Source organism: Equus quagga, chromosome 8, assembly GCF_021613505.1.
Source record: "Equus quagga isolate Etosha38 chromosome 8, UCLA_HA_Equagga_1.0, whole genome shotgun sequence".
NCBI lineage: Eukaryota > Metazoa > Chordata > Mammalia > Perissodactyla > Equidae > Equus > Equus quagga.
Genome location: NC_060274.1, coordinates 121,104,612 through 121,115,805, shown reverse-complemented (window position 1 = coordinate 121,115,805; position 11,194 = coordinate 121,104,612). Strand labels below are relative to the sequence as shown.

General features: G+C 46.3%; 1 protein-coding gene across 1 annotated transcript; it reads left to right on the top strand.

Annotated features, from left to right (window-relative positions):
* The first annotated feature begins 9,406 nt into the window (after window positions 1-9,406).
* LOC124243406 (olfactory receptor 10AC1-like) lies at window positions 9,407-10,384 on the top strand. The gene has a single exon (XM_046668980.1). It carries the CDS (start codon window positions 9,407-9,409, stop codon window positions 10,382-10,384), a length of 978 nt encoding a protein of 325 aa, XP_046524936.1.
* Window positions 10,385-11,194: the final 810 nt, after the last annotated feature.

Here is an 11,194-nt window from a genome sequence, read left to right as displayed (position 1 = left end):
ATTTTTGTCTGTTTTGCTGCCTGCTCTATACCCCAGTATCTAGGTCAAAGCCTGGCACGTAGTGAGTATTCAATAGACATGCATTTAATTGTTGAATCAATGAATGAATGAATGAGTAAATGAATTAGAATAGATGACCTCTAGAGTCCTATGATTCTGGTGCCCATATACACATGGATGTGCAGGATAATAACTGTACAATCAAGAGCAAGTCTTCAACTCTTAAACTTAAAGGGACCTGCCAGAATCATCTAGTTCATACTTCAGGGTCAGGAGTATCCATTGGTGGGGGCTTCCTAGTGCAGTTTCCTGGGGTCCTTGCATGCATGGGAGAGTCAAGAAAGGAGATTTAGGGGTTGGCCCGGTGTGTGAACATGGCACTGCTTGGCACGCCATGCTGTGGTAGGTGTCCCACATGTAAAGTAGAGGAAGACGGGCACGGATGTTAGCTCAGGGCCAGTCTTCCTCAGCAAAAAGAGGAGCATTAGTGGCAGATGTTAGCTCAGGGCTAATCTTCCTCATAAAAAAAAAAAGAGAGATTTATTCATGCATCTCAACACAATCCTTGCTCTAGCCTTTGGACAAACTGATACATCTTAGACCTGTCACGTACCTGACACTTCACTCCAGGTTCTAGAGCTGCCACCTGATCCAACATGCAGAGATTGAAATTGCTATGATGAGCAAGGAGCAAGAAACACTCTAGGGAAAGAGGGTGGCACCAATGGGACAGACAGAACTCTGGGCAGGTGGGCCGCATGAGATAGGAAGAACTGTTTCTCTCTGGACAGCTGCAGAGTCATTGTATGTGTGCCAAGTCCCTCCTAGGTCTCCAACCTTGAGGAGGGATTTTGTGGCGAGTAAATTAATCACAGGATGCTTTGCTCTTGCCCTCTCTCCCTCTGGAAGGAACTAGTGTACTCCTCTCCTCTCTGTCTCCCCACCTCTTCAGGGATATAAGCAAGGAAGGTTATAGTACCAACCAGACACGGCTAATCAGAAACTGCTGTGGAGATCTCCTTCTGGTGTTCTCCCCTCTTACAGCCTTTTCATCTCTCATTCTTCTCCTCTCAAGACCTCTTCCTCCTCTACAGCTAGCCACTGCAGCTCTATGGTCTCGGGTTTTGCATTTTGCCTGTGATCTCTCTAGCCTCCAGTCACCATGATCTGAGTCTCCTCTCTCACCCATCTCCAAGTCATCCCTCTCTCTGAGCCAGGTAAGGAGAAGGCAAGTGTTTGTGGGGTAGATAGGCAAAGGAAGAGAAGGAAACATCAAGAGTGGAGCACAGAAATAAATGAAGAAATAAAACACTTCTTAATTAGATTTCCAAGAGGAGGTAACTATCTGTGGCTGAAGCATTTCTTCCCATGTCACCTCCCTTCTTAGATTGTACCCGGTACCTCACATCAGGAAATCACTGGGCACACCGTGTTCAAGGTGCTCTAACCTGTGGAGCCAACATGAGATAGCTACAGGAGCCAAGACTTTTAGCTTCTGCTTCTATTTTTATCAAATGACTTTGCCCCAAAGCATCTCTTCTGCCTCAGCTTTCCCATCTAAAAATGGGAAAGTCCTGTCTTCTCAGGTGAACGAAGGTTTTCATGGCAAGAAGCATCCAATGATATGTTGTTTCTATAGAATAATATGTAAGAATAGATTTGAGGAAAATATTATTTCTTCAGCTCTTAGAGGCAGAATAGAGAGTATTCACAAAGATAATATCTATGATTATTATTTAGTTCCACAGGACACAAAACCTTGACCACTGACAACATCATGACAAGGAAAGACTCCATTTATTCCTCCCATCCTGGTCAAAGAACTAAATCCTCACGCCCCAGGCCACACCCACCACAGGGCTCCCCCTTGAAGAAGACCTGGGCCTCCGTCAGAGCTCACCCTTGGGCTGGCTGAATCCTGTGCATTCTGTCTCATTTCATCTAGTCATTTGTTGCTCTTTCTTCCACAGGAGTCTATTCTGGAAATCTGGGGCTAGGCAGTAGGATGGTGGGGAGTGTCACGTTAGAAAGAACTCCTAAAGCTAAAATTACACACACAAGGGTTTTCTGAGGGGCCTGTGGCTTTCTGAGATAGTGTTCCAAAGACATCAGCAGTTGTCTCTCCTGGAAAGTAGCTTGCCCAGGAGATCAACATTTTTTTTCTCACCAGTGTTTCTTTTTTTCATTTTAACGAATCACGAAAATACCCTGGCAGAACTGAAACAGCCTTGATTTCCTCATCCAGGCAGCTACCTTGTCCCATTACTTAATTCCAGCTCTCAGTCTGTGGCCAACAAGAAACAGAAAAGCATCTTTTAGAAGGAGGGTCTTCTGGGTTTTAGAGGGAGCTCTCTTGCTGGTTTGTAGCACAATATGCAGATTAGAAATTAAGAGTATTTTCAAATCTACTAAGACTGACTTCATGGAAAATGATAGTTCAATTTAAAAATAAATTTCGAAAACAAACTAGTTTCCTTATAAAGCAAAGACGCTAATGTTTTTTCAAGTAGATAAAGTAACTAGTCCTCAGGCCTAGAAGACTTTTCAAAATGTACCAGTACGATGATGAGGCATTTATGTGTCATAAAGTTGACCTTCCTGGTCCCAGAATTAGGGCAGTCTCTTTGTCAAACAATTTTGAGGTTGAACATTAAAGTACTCATTTTTGAAGCATATCCCTCTTCCTCTGGTGAACGCCTGGGTCAGAGATATTATTTTAAATGGGTGCTACTTCGCTCAAGCACAGAATTTCTTTAAAAGCATCAAAGGCTGAGAACCAGCTCTAAAATCAGTAGGACTCCTGGATTTGTATGGTTCAAAGCTCCTCTCCAGATGAAAATAAAAGAGAGCAGGGAGCCTGAAATGATATTTTACTCAAAGCCCTAATCCCACAATTGATTTCGGGAGAAAAGAGAACTAACAGTGGCAACTATTCAGGGAGCTCTAAACACAAGTGCACACATTGTTGTAATTCTGAATTGTCAGGAAACTTAAGGAAACGCTGGCTAAAATGCAAAACCCAATGTAACATATTGACCCCAAGCTAGAGAACTAGGAGGTTGTCCATGTAATTAATCATCATTTGAAGAAGAGCTCCAGAGCAGACACAGAACATATCAAGGGCATCTTATTTTTGTAGCATGTAGGATCACTAAATACTTCAGGAAAGACCATAAAGGGAGAAAAGCAAGAATGTTTGTGTAAGGAAAACATTCCCTATTAAATCTACTTAAATGTTTTTAGAGGATAAAGATGCCAACAAGAAACTAACAAAGGATTTCTTTTGTTTAGATTTTCAAAAGCCTTTGACAAGCTGTCTTACCAAATTTAGTCATCAAGGACTCAGTAGACTGTTTTATCATGTAAAAGGAACTGGCTCACAAGACAGAAACACCACTCCAGAAAGGAGGCACACAACCCAGGGGTCAAGATCATACATGGCTGAAAGAAGGACACACAGTGAAATCTCTACATCCGGAGATGGTATTTAGCTCTTCTGAGTAAAGAAATTACCAAACTGATGAGAAAAAAACATTAAAAGATGTAAGTTTGCATGACAGAACAAGAAAAATGTAACTGTATTTTAATTCAAGGGATTTTATTTTAGAAAACAAGTCTAAATTTGAAATATATGATAATGAAAATAAATGCAAATTAATGAGTTTCAACTTATCTGTCACAAACCAAGGAAAAGCCTGATGACATTGGAAAAGGGGTTATTATAGTAATTACAGTTGTCAGCTGCTCTGCAGATGGAGCCCAAGAGCTGACATGCACTGAAGAAGGTGAGTTATATCATGACATGATTAATAACCACCTCTTGTTGCCCACTTTGTGGCTGTCACTGTGTTGTGAGCTTCCTCTGTAGTGTGTCTGCTTCTCAGAACAACCCTAAGGTTTAGACATCATTATCTCCATTTGGTTGTAAGGAGATGGAGGGTCAGGGAAATTGAGTCCAGCACCCAAAGGTAATGTGGCTAGTAAGTGGTTGAGTCAGGATGTGAATCCTTAGTCTGCACATTCTTAAAAAGACGATAGGAAATGTAAGAGCAAAGAATGGAAAGATAGAGAAAGAGGGAGTGAGAGGGAGAGAGATGATGATGGTGATGGACAAATAGATAGACAGACAGACTCATCCGTATCTATGTCTACTTATCTCCTCATGAGTTTCCTAAGTCCAGAATACTATGCCCACCTCTGCTTCTTGGACCCCAGAAAGGCAGAAACAGCAATAGGGGAGCACCTGAAAGGACACAATCTAGGAGGGAGGCGATTTCCATGGTGGAAAGATGAATATTCAGAGGACATATGACCTCAGTCTGTCAAGTCATGCAGAATAGAGATAAGATGAGAGTGCTTTTCAGTCTTTTTGTGTACCTACTAGGTGTGAGTTTTCTGCTAGTTTTTACATGTCATCTCTTGGAATCCTCACAACATCCCTTCTTTGTTACCCTCATTTGACAGTGAGGGGGCAAGGGTTTTGAAGTGTTAATTAACTTGTCCCCACTTCAAATGAAGCATTCAGCAAATAACAAAGCAAAAATTTACATCTTGGGGACTCTTGACTCAGGAATGGAAAAGACCATCTTTTGAAATGTATAGCATGTGTTTTTCCTAAGAAGAAACACTGGATGAAAATAGATTCCAGAACAATTTGTATAAATTCATAGACTAGAGGTCCATGAGAGGTTCTTAAATCAAGTTAGGGAAATTCGGGCATATTTATATCTCCTAATTTGATTTCCTATGGCACAATGATCTGATTTTTCTGTGACCTCTCCTTTGGTGATTTTGTAAACAATAATACTAGATCAATAGGCTCAGGTCTACTCTGGAAGACAATTCTAGCAGAAATAAAGCCATCGACCAGGAGTCGGAAGATCTGGGTTCTAGTGCAGCTCTGCTGCCAACAGATAGTGATGAAGTCCCAGGCTGGTTATGTGACCTCCCTGGGCCTCACTTGCTATTGCTTCCCCAAATTTTAAAAAATACCAAATGCATAACACCACTGTTATGTGTGAGTATGGGCTGAGTAGTCTTTAGTCTATCCAGATGTCCTATTTAAGGAGAAAGAATGGTTGATTTTAGGTGAGATGATCCTGAAGTAAGAACCAGATGCCAGGTATAGTTCATTTGAGAAACCTCCATGTTACGGGACTGGAGCGAGAATAGGAAACACATTTGTGGAAGGTTTGCTGATTTCTTGAGGCTTGGTGATTAAGTGTTGGACATTGGTTGTGATAGGCATGTTGACTGGAAGTGATTTGACTTAGTGGGATATGTCTGATCAATAATAATATGTACTATGCAATATTAATCAATAGTCATGGTTTATGGATAATCGTATGGTTATGAAGTTTATGTACTACTAGTCATTTCATGTATTATGTAAGACCCACTGTGTTATGTACATGCTTACATGCATGGGGCAAACAATGTGATGCACAATTATACATACCACTTACTGTACACAGTGGGTTATAACATGACGATCTGCACCATTTGAGCTTTAGCTCTGTAGGGGCTGAGGACATTTCCTCTCCCCAAATGGGGGTTCGTCTGGCCGGAGAATGAATTAAATTCACATGAGACAGAATAGCAAGAGAAAATTAAACAAAGCTTTATGAGGAACCATGGCCCGGGGCCTTTCTTCCCAAAGGAAGAAAGGGCACCGAAGAAGTGGGGTGCACATAGTGGTTATATACCCCCAAACGGGGTGTTTCACATGTGATTGAAATGTCACTTTTACAACAGTCATGAGGCTGCTCTGTCAGCACAGTGCTTGATGGAGGCAGATAGGTCTGCTGTCTCAGTGAGTGCCGCAGGGTGGCAGGTGTGTTGCCTCGGGCTGGGGGGGATGGTCACAGATGAGCTCAGCAATCAGTTCCTAGCCTAAAGAAAGATCTTTAAGAAATGCCAACATTGGGAGGGGGAGGGAAGTCAGTTACAGGAGGTTACCAGACTAGCACAATAAAATGCGGATTTAAGTCCTTGCCTTTGGTATTGATTTAAGAGTTTTTAGAGAGAAGGTCATCGCCTCTCTTCTTCCTGGTACAGAGAGGGAGGCACCTTTACAGATAGAGATTTACCTTACAAACGTAAATGTGTCCTAACAAAGGGCAAGTTCCATTCCTCAGAGCCTCCTTGCCTGTCCCAGTTTATCAAAAGCAATCAGCCTCAAATAATACTGATGCCAAAGAGACATATCTTGGGGTGGCCAATTCCAGGTCCCCACAGCTCCATTCCAGTTCAGGATTGTATGGGACCCTCAAGACCCGGTGGCACCTGACCTGTCTGTCTCTCAAATCTCCCATTCCACAACCTGCCTTTAGAAGATTGACTATTGAAATGATCAATTAAAAGACATCATTATTATGGATAACTTTAATTATTCCACATGGTTAAAATCAAATTCCAGATCTGCAGCCCCTGCCCAGCAAGGCTTCCAGCCACATCCAGCTGTCCTGAGCCACCAGCCAGCCATTACTCTGTGGGTGCTCTGTGGAGCCTTACACAATTAAGAATGCAGATCTGCCAGAACAATAACAATAGCAGTGATGAATGTTAAAGCTAAGGAGGAATTATTTTTAGATTTGCTATTTTAGATTATCTGTATTACTGGTCACATCCACATGTCCTCAAGAGAAATGTCAGCAAAGGGAAATCTGAGGACAGAAATGCCTAGAAGACTGCAGGTAATTTCTGAGCAGGAGAAGGTGGGAGATGTGGAAAGAATTTTTAGGAGAGGAATAAATAAGGAAAACTATAGTGGATAAGACCATGGGCTGTCAGGGGCTAGATTTCTCGGGTGTAAAACCTGGCTTTACCATTAACTGGCTGCACAACATATAATTCCTTTCGGCCTCAATTTTCTCATCTTTAAGATGGATATAAGATTCCACCTACCTCATCGGTAGGATTAAGTGAGTTAAGGGTGTAAATTCCTTACGAGCACGTGCCTGCCAGCCTCGTAAGTGTAGCTACTCTTGTTGATGTTATTAACCACCTGGAAAAATGAGAATATCTGTCCTTCTGCCTCTGGAGAAGGAGGGTGGCCCAGGCCACTTCTCCCACTAGGATGGAATCCAGTTTTGAATGAACCAAATAGCTGTTTTGAAAGTGTCTGTTCCCCCTTCCCCTCGCAGAGAAAAGTTATTTCTAACATAATTCTTGGAGTTTGTCACAAATCCTCCTAAAAACTCTAAACCAAGTAGAAATACTGCTCAGTCTCCTGTTGGTTTACCTCACCTATCTGGCTTGCTGTACATGGGCGTGTTTTAAAACCACAGCATGCCTTGAGCTTATAGTTATTGGTGCCACTGCCTGGCCTTTCTGGTCATCTCCATTTCTGTGCAGTACGAACATGAAGGAAAAAAGTCTGGATTGTCCTGTCTCTCTGCCTTCCACCCCTTGCTTCTCTAAGGAGAGGAAAAGGAGGAAGTAAAGGAGGTGGGCGGAGAGGCCGAACGGAGAGAGCTGTCGCTGGTACTTGAGCAGTTTCATCCTGCCCAAACCCCCAGGACAGCCAGCCTTCTCTCTTGTCCACACCTACAGCCACAACACCTGGCCAGGAAGAGGCACACAACACAGGTTTGTTAAATTTGCTCAATAGAACGAATATTGGCCCAAAAAATTGAGGGCTCTAAAACAGATGGGAAGTGATCCCACCTCCTTCCACCCACCCCAAACCCCACTCTGCTTCTCCTCCACAACACTGCAAACATCTGTTTGAAGGTGCTCCCCTCAGAGGACAAGAAAAAGCACAGGCCCACACTGATACATAGAAATCGTCAGAATTCTCCTCTCAAAAAGGGGCATTAGAATGCAAAACCCAAGCTCTTTGCATTCCTTCCGGTTCTTTCATCTGATTTACCTGTTGCCCTTGACCCAGCTTTATTGCTACTGCACTCTGTGGCATAACTGTGCACAAATTCCGCTTCCAACGCTGGTTATAAACAATGACTCAGGGTCACTAAGAGGAAATAATAATTGAGCTTATGGTTGAAGCTAATAAAAAAGAGATAAGGAAATAGAAAGAGGTATCATTAATAACTATCGGGAAAATCAAACATCCTGCTCCAGTTCGTATGGCTTTGAATTACTTTCCACCTCCTGTTCCCCCATTGCCCAGGTTTATAACGACTGCAGCTGACCTACATGCTATCAGTGTTGCAAATGTTGCCTGCAAATGAGTCACCGGATGGTGCTTAGAAAGGAACGGTGTTCAGAAGGCAACTTTGGAATTACTGCTAACTCTGAAAGGTGAGTTATAACAGCTACACATCACTTTTTCTCCTGTTGACAGAGTATTACAAAAAATGTGAGGGACGTGTTCTTCCTGATGTGCCCAGCAAGGCCTTTCCACTAACCGGCCGCTGCCGCCCAAGTGTCTGCCTCAGCACCTGGCACAGAGCTGGGTCTCTGTTTATGGCTAAATCAATATGGATTGACCGACTGATCCTGGTGACCTTTTTTATGACCTCATCAGGGGTCACAGGAAGTTCTGGCTTCAGCCTCAGGAATGGAGATTCTGTTCGTAACTTTCTGTCAGCAGTTAAGACTTCACGCCCCTCCCCAGCTTTATTTTCCTCTTTAAAATTGTGAGGTTGTATGAGATGGTCTCTAGGTCCTCACCTGCATTATGTTTTTGTGATTCTGTGACGCACCACAAAAAGCAACTCAGATACAACAGACTAGGGCAGGGAGGAACAAACAGAAGCAGAGACTAAAGACACATTTCCTGCCTTCGGGAGCTCAGGCTGAAGTGACCATAATGCTCAGGCTGTAAAAAACCCACGAAATAACTGAAGTCTGAAAGCAAGACATTCTTTGTAGGTGGAGCTCAGGAGCGATGCATTGTAAGGACAAGGCCTAAATCCAGGCTTCTTTGGAAAGAGTATGTTGAGAAAGCAGCTGTCGGAATTCTAGTCCAGGAGGCAGGAAAAACTGCACCATTTTTTTTGTTTGTTTGAGGAAGATTAGCCCTGAGCTAACGACTGCCAATCCTCCTCTTTTTTCTGAGGAAGACTGGCCCTGAGCTAACATCCATGCCCATCTTCCTCTACTTTATGTGTGGGACGCCCGCCATAGCATGGTGTGCCAAGCGGTGCCATGTCTGCACCGGGATCCCAACCGGAGAACCCGGGCTGCGGAGAAGCGAATGTGCGCACTTAACCGCTGCGCCACTGGCCGGGCCCAATGCACCATTTTTTTGAAAAAGTTGCTAAGACCTCCCTCTTGGGGAGAGGAGCTGGGAATGGACCCGTGAACCCTCCCCCTTCTCTGCAGCCACCACTCCCTCTCACCCTGTAGCCCTTTCCCGGCCAGCAGAGGCAGAGGAGCCGCACCCCACAAGCTCTCCGTTCCCCCATTTCTCTCCCGCAGGTGCCTGTGGGCGGGCCGGTGCATGGCCAGCCCCGGCAATGCCACCATGTCGTGCGGCTTTCTCCTTCAGGGCTTCTCTGAGTTCCCGCACTTGAGGCCCGCGCTTTTCCTGCTGCTGCTGACGGTGCACCTGGCCACCCTGGGCGGAAACCTACTCATCCTGGTGGCCGTGGCTTCGGTGCCCAGCCGGCCGCCCATGCTGCTCTTCCTGTGCCAGCTGTCAGCTATCGAGCTCTGCTACACGCTGGTAGTGGTGCCTCGCTCTCTGGCCGACCTGGCCGCGCCGGGCTTTGGCAAGGGCAGCCCCATCTCCTTCCTGGGCTGCGCGGCTCAGATGCAGATGTTCGTGGCGCTGGGCGGGGCCGAGTGCTTCCTGCTGGCCGCCATGGCCTATGACCGCTACGTGGCTATCTGCCACCCCCTGCGCTACGCGGCCGTGGTGACCCCAGGGTTGTGCGCGCGACTGGCCCTGGCCTGCTGCCTCGGGGGACTGGCAGTATCCGTGGGGCTCACGGTGGCGGTGTTCCACCTGCCTTTCTGCGGCTCCCGCCTGCTGGTGCATTTCTTCTGCGACATCACGGCGCTGCTGCACCTAGCCTGCACGCAGAGCTATGCCGACGAGCTGCCTCTGCTGGGCACCTGCCTGGTGCTGCTGCTGCTGCCCGCGGTACTCATCCTGGCCTCCTACGGCGCGATCGCTGCCGCCCTGCGCCGCCTGCGCTCCCCCCAGGGCCGGCGCAAGGCCGCCTCCACCTGCGCCTCGCACCTGACAGTCACCTTCCTGCACTATGGCTGCGCCACCTTCATGTACGTGCGGCCCAAGGCCAGCTACTCCCCGCGGCGAGACCGCACTCTGGCGCTGGTCTACACCAACATCACGCCGCTGCTCTACCCTCTCATCTACAGCCTGCGCAACCGAGAAATCACCGCCGCCATCCGCAGGGTGCTCGGGCGGTGGCGGGGGCGCGCGGAGGCCTGGGTCAGGGTGTGTGAGCCCTGACAGCAGGCAGGGACCAAGCCGGAATGGGCAGCTCCCCTATCAGGAGGTGTCTGCATCGGGAACACCACCAGGGGGGACCCAAGGACCAGATTCAGGAAAGAGAAACTGGAAAAGTGTCCTCATAAGGAGGGCTTCCTATCAGTTGCCCCATCCTCCACTCTCTCCTCTAGGAATGACCAAAAGCAGTGTGGTCTGGAACCCTAGAGCTGCATTTAGTGGGTGCACGATTACTTGTTGCATTCTTCCCATGGACTGTGGCCTGCATGAGGTTGTGGGTTTGCAGTGATGAAGGCACAACTCATGGCCTCAGGGAGCTCACAGACAGGGTGAGAAGAACAGATGTGAGTAGATAGGAGACGGATGGAGTGACTCATAAGACGGGTTATCCATGTTAGACTTTTTGAGGGGAGAGGGGAGTCAGGGAAAGCTGCTTGGGTGACAAAGACGGCTAAGTGGAGAACTGTAGGATGGGTAGAGGTCAACCCAGTGAAGAGGAGGGTGAAGAATGCCCCCAGGAGAAATGATTAAACAGAGGCTGGGTCACATTGGGAAGTGCCTTGTAAACAGCAGAAGGATTTGAATTCATGGAGTGATATGATGACTTGCCACTCCTTGTGTCGTGGCTCTGACCACAGTGTGGAGAATGGACTGGAGACATGGAGGCCTGTTTAGGAAGCTGTCTCCGTATTTCAGGAGAGAGGTGATGGAATCTGGACCACAGTACTGACACAGGGGGTTAAAGGACATGGAAAGAGTCAAGAGATATGTAGGAGGTGGAAACTACAGAATCTTGATTGAATATGGGGGTGA

Excerpts from the sequence above, each read along its gene's own strand:
- LOC124243406 (XM_046668980.1), top strand. The coding sequence starts at position 9,407 with ATGGCCAGCCCCGGCAATGCCACCATGTCGTGCGGCTTTCTCCTTCAG.